Source organism: Terrapene carolina, unplaced genomic scaffold (assembly GCF_002925995.2).
Source record: "Terrapene carolina triunguis isolate 2854851 unplaced genomic scaffold, T_m_triunguis-2.0 Scaffold33877, whole genome shotgun sequence".
NCBI classification, from domain to species: Eukaryota; Metazoa; Chordata; order Testudines; family Emydidae; genus Terrapene; species Terrapene triunguis.
Window position 1 is genome coordinate 2,355 of NW_020698228.1, and position 4,737 is coordinate 7,091.

General features: G+C 67.0%; 1 protein-coding gene across 1 annotated transcript in view; it reads right to left on the minus strand.

Moving 5' to 3' along the window:
• LOC112124007 (phosphoribosylformylglycinamidine synthase-like) overlaps positions 1–4,731 on the minus strand; it is a gene marked incomplete at both ends in the record, with an annotated part of 7,079 nt that extends 2,348 nt beyond the window's left edge. Inside the window, 6 exons of the mRNA XM_026663597.1 lie at positions 1–34; positions 229–409; positions 1,154–1,384; positions 2,270–2,401; positions 2,663–2,782; positions 4,582–4,731. The exon at positions 1–34 is cut by the window's left edge and continues 182 nt beyond it. Of these exons, the coding sequence (XP_026519382.1) occupies positions 1–34; positions 229–409; positions 1,154–1,384; positions 2,270–2,401; positions 2,663–2,782; positions 4,582–4,731 (848 nt within the window). The remainder of the gene's footprint in view (positions 35–228; positions 410–1,153; positions 1,385–2,269; positions 2,402–2,662; positions 2,783–4,581) is intronic.
• Between the last annotated feature and the right edge of the window lie 6 nt (positions 4,732–4,737).

Consider the following 4,737-nt stretch of genomic DNA (forward strand, 5'->3'; position numbering starts at 1 on the left):
AGGTTTATGGGAGATGAGGCATCTGGTGGTGTGCCTCAGTTTCCCCATGGACAGATGCCCGGCCTGCTGACCATGGAGAGGTTACGTGGCTGCCATGGGGCATGGTCCGAGGGAGGGTGGAGGTCTGTCGGAGGGGGGCCTGGGGACACAGGGGGGCTGGAGACAGAGGGGCGAGGGGGCCCACAGCGATTGGAGTGGGGGGCTGCTGGGGCCCACCCCCACACTCACCGGGCGCCATGACGATGTCCGTGCCCACGCGGGCCGCCATGCTGAGCGAGTCCTTGCCCCCGTCCACGGCCACCCCCAGCTGGGCCATGACTTCGCACATGGCCCTACAGGTGTCCACCAGCGCCGCGCCCTCGCCCGCCTGCTTGGCCGCCCACATCCAGTTCCCGCTGCACTTCACGTCCTGGGAGGACAGGGGGGTCAGCCACGGGGCCCCATACACGCCCATGCCCCCCGCCCCCTGCACTGCTCCACAGCCCCCACCACACTGCCCCACAGCTCCAGCAATATGGACCCATCCAGTTCCCGCTGCACTTCACGCCCTGGGGGCAGAGAGGGGTCAGCCATGGCCGCCCGACAGCTTGACAACCACCCCACTGCACCACAACCCACCGACTTCCTGCTGCACGTCACGTCCCGGAGCGGGAGGGGGGAAAGAATCAGCCACATGAACTCACAACCCCATGGCCCCCCCACCCTACATCTACATCCAGCTGCACTTCATATCCTGGGAAGAAAGTGGGGTGAGACACGGGACCCCGATACAGCTCCATGCCCCCCCCCAGCCCCACGGGCCCCCTCCAATACCCACTGCACTTCACATCGGGGGGGGGGACAGAGGAGGATTAGCCATAGGTACCCCCATCCAATTTCACATCCTGTGGAGGGGGAAATGTCAGACACAGACCAGCCCCTCCCCACTCAGCCCCCCCGCATCCGGCTGCACTTCATATCCTGGGAAGAAAGTGGGGTGAGACACGGGACTCCCATACAGCTCCATGCCCTCGCACAGCCCCACGGGCCCCCTCCACCTCCAATACCCACTGTACTTCACATCCTATGGAGGGGGAAATGTCAACACAGATCAGCCCCTCCAGCTCTCAGTTCCCCCCCATGCATCCCCCCCAGCACCCACAGGGCGACTCACCCGCAGGTCGGTGACGCGGGCGAAGACCAGGTTGGTGAGCGCCTCGCCCACGGCCAGCCGTGCCCCCGCGCCCGGGTCGATCAGTCCCTTGAGCGGCTGCTCCCCGAGGGCCGTGGCCGCCCCCACCGTCTCGAAGGGGGACAGAGCCACCACGGCCACGTCGGCCAGGGGGGTGTGCAGGGGCCCCACGCACTGCTGCTGGGCCACCAGCCCCGTCACCGACCGGTCCACCTGCCACAGGGACACGGCTCAGGGCGGCAAGACCCCTCTGGGGTGGGGAGCAGAGAGCTGGGGGTCGTGGGGCATTATCGTCGTCCCGTGGGGCGTTAGAGACATGGGGTCGGGGTGCAGGATGTGACGTAGTGGGGATTCTCCCTTCTTATGTTGTATGTGAGCCTCACTGTTTTGCATGAACGCTGTGTGTGCCTCAGTTTCCCTGTGTGCTGCACCAGTGTCTAGGTGGTGGGAATCAGTGCATGTGACTTGTCTGGGGGCTGTTCAAGCTGCCTGCAGGGATGCTATGGCCGCCCCTGCGCAACCTGAGACCCCGGAGGGGGATGCGACCAGATGACTCTTGCTGGAGGAGGAGCAACGGGCCGGGTAGGGGCCCGGCAGCTGGAAGGAGTCGGTCTGGCTGGCTTGGGGCGCAGGGGGAGGCAGAGGCCTGGCTCTGGGCTCCCCTCCCCCAAGATGGAGTCACGTCTGGCTGCGGAGTTGGGGGGCAGGACACTCTGGCTGCCCCAGGACCCCACCCGGACGGAATCGCTGTGGGAAGCGCACGGTGGGGCAGGGGAGGCTGAATGCTCTGAGGTCAGACCCAGGAAGGTGGAAGCTTCTTGCCCTGGAGACAGTCTGCTCCGAGAGAGGAGGCTCCCCCCAGAGTCCTGCCTGGCTTTGTGGGGAGCAGTTCCAGAGTATCGCCCGGGGACTCGGTGACACGGGGCACTTTCCCCTCCGGGAGGGCAGAGACACAGTATCAGGTGTGGGGATGCTGCCACCCAGGGGGCAGAGATAAGTGCCAGGGGGCACGAGGCACTAACCCTCTGGTGGGGGTGGGCAGAGACACAGGGTCAGGAGCTCACTTGGGCCACACCCCCGGGGGGCAGGGGCTGGTACCTTATTGGTCAGGTAGCGTTTGCTGGCCACGGCCGGCAGCCGCAGGACCCGCTCCAGGGCGTCCCCCACACTCAGCCCAGGGGGCAGGCACAGGCGGCGGAGGGCTGGGCTGTGGCGGGACAAGACAAATTCCTGGAGAAAAGATGGGACATTCATGAGTTAAACCAGCAGGGGGAGCTGTGGGGATTGGGGGGGCACCATCTGTGGGGGGAGCTCCCGGCTACTCCAACCCTGACCTCACCCAGCAGGGGGCATCATGGGGGGGCTGGGTGGGGGCATTGTCTGTGGGGGGAGCTCCTGGCTACTCCAGCCCTGGACTCTCCCAGCAGAGGGTGCCGTGGGGGGGCAGGCTGGGGGGATCTGTGGGTGTGACCCCAGGGCTCCCCTCTGTACCTTTTGTGGCATCTTGCCCAGCACCCCCTCCAGCTGCAGGTCGACCGGCATCTTCTTCCCACTGGGCTTCACCGGCGCCACATCGGTCACCGGGGCCTCCAGGTCGTCCACCAGCACAATCTGAGGGGGGGGGCAACCCATGGGGGGGGGGTGTCAGTGACGAGTCACAGCCCCCCATCCTATGCCCCGGTGCGCTGGGGGTGTGGAGGGCCAGGGGGCCTAGCGGTTAGCGCCTCACCTCCAGCCCCGTAGGGATGCCTGCTTCCTGCCCCCGGGCGGGGAGTTCGGGCTTCGCCCAAGGGGCTGGAGTGAGGGGCTGGGGCAGAGCCTGGCCTCGGGCCTACAACTAGCCGGGTAGTTGCAGGGCTCGGGCTGGAGCCTGACTCTGGGACCCTCCCCCCAGTCTGAGCCCCACGGCTACGCTGCAATTCTGGGGCCCGCATCAGAGCCAGCTGCCCTGGCCGGCAGCGCCGTGGGGCCCCCCTTGCAGGGGGGCGGCCCCCGAAGTATCCAGACATGCAGGGCCCTGCCGGAACCACGGGTTCTCCAACAGGGGGGAGAGGGGGGAAGGTGCTGCCTGGGGGTGCTCCTACCCCACTGCCAGCCCCCTCTCACCCCAACCAGCCTGTGTCCACCCCCTCCTCTGCCCCCACTGAGATCCCATCCTGTGGCACCCCCTTCTCCCCATCTCCCAGCCCCATCTCTGCTAACAGCATCCCCGTCCCATCCTTTGTGCTACACCCCCCCCATCCACAGAGCCCCCCAGTGAACCCCCAGTCCCAGCCAACCCCACCCTGGCACCGCTCCACAGACCCAGCCCCCGCACGCCAACCCCACCCCCGGCTCAAACCCCGCATGCACCAACCCCCATTGACCCAGCCCCCCCCATTAGTCCCGCCCTCTGAGCCCTGATGCCCTGTCCCCCCCATGAACCCCCCCGGGCTCGGCCTCCCCCCACAAACCCCATCAGGCCCAGCCAGAACCGATACCCCTCCAGTAGCCCATGTGCCCTGTCTGCCCATACGAGCCCTGCCCCCCTGGGGCCCAGCCCACCCTTCCCCACAAAAGTCCTGGCCCCACCTCCTCCAGGGCCCCAACCCTCACCCACCAGTGCCAGCCCAGGCCCCCCCCTTCCCCCCACACTCCTGGACCCAGGCCTGCCCCTCCCCCCCGCCATGAATCCCAATTATCCCCCAGGCCCAGCCATTTCCCCCTCCCCCAGACTCCCCACACAAGTCCTGGACCTGGGCCCATCTCCCTGCGACGGAGTAGGGAGCAGGGAGTGTTAACCTGGGAATGGGGCATGGGGGTTTGACTGTTTTCTGCTAAGACGGGGCGTGGCTTCGTTTCCTGGGGTGCTGCACCAGTACTAGACGGGGGTGGGAAATAAGGGGGGGGACTTCACTGAGGGATGAGACTTGAGGGCCCCCAGGTAAAGGCTGGCGGCTGCCCTGCGTAACCTGCGCCCAGGAGGGGGCTGGGGCCAGTGACACCTTCTGCCCGGGGAACTGGACAAAGGCTGGAGGAGGGGCCAGGGGGTGGCTGGGGGAGGCAGTGGGAAGGGGTGTGAGTTTGGAGCTGGCTGGGGAGACAGGGGGAGGCCCAGAACCTGGGTCTGGGCTCCCCAACCCCCAAGAGGGACCTGACGGGGGTCCTGCGTCTGTACCTACAAGCTCTGTGTTGGACTGGGCTCCTGTCGGCTAATCAACCTTCTGTGTCACTGCCTGGCTGAGAGTCACAATCGCAGGAAGTGGGTGCAGGGCCCTGACTCCCCCACACTCCGTGACACTCCCATGCACCAGTCCCCCCGCAGCCGTCTGTCCCTAGACTAAACCCATCATCGCTTGCAGCTCCCAGCTGCCCACCCCTAGCCCTGTGCCCCCAGCCCCGATCCGTCCTCCCCACACCGGCGCCCGTACCCGTCCATCCCCGGTGATGGTGCCCACGACGTCCACGGGGCAGCGTTCGCGCTGGCCCAGGCGCTGCAGCAGCTCGGCATCGGTGGGGCGCAGCAGGAGGGCGTTGGACTCCTGGTACTCGGCCCCCCAGATCTCCAGCACGCTCAGCGTGGGGTC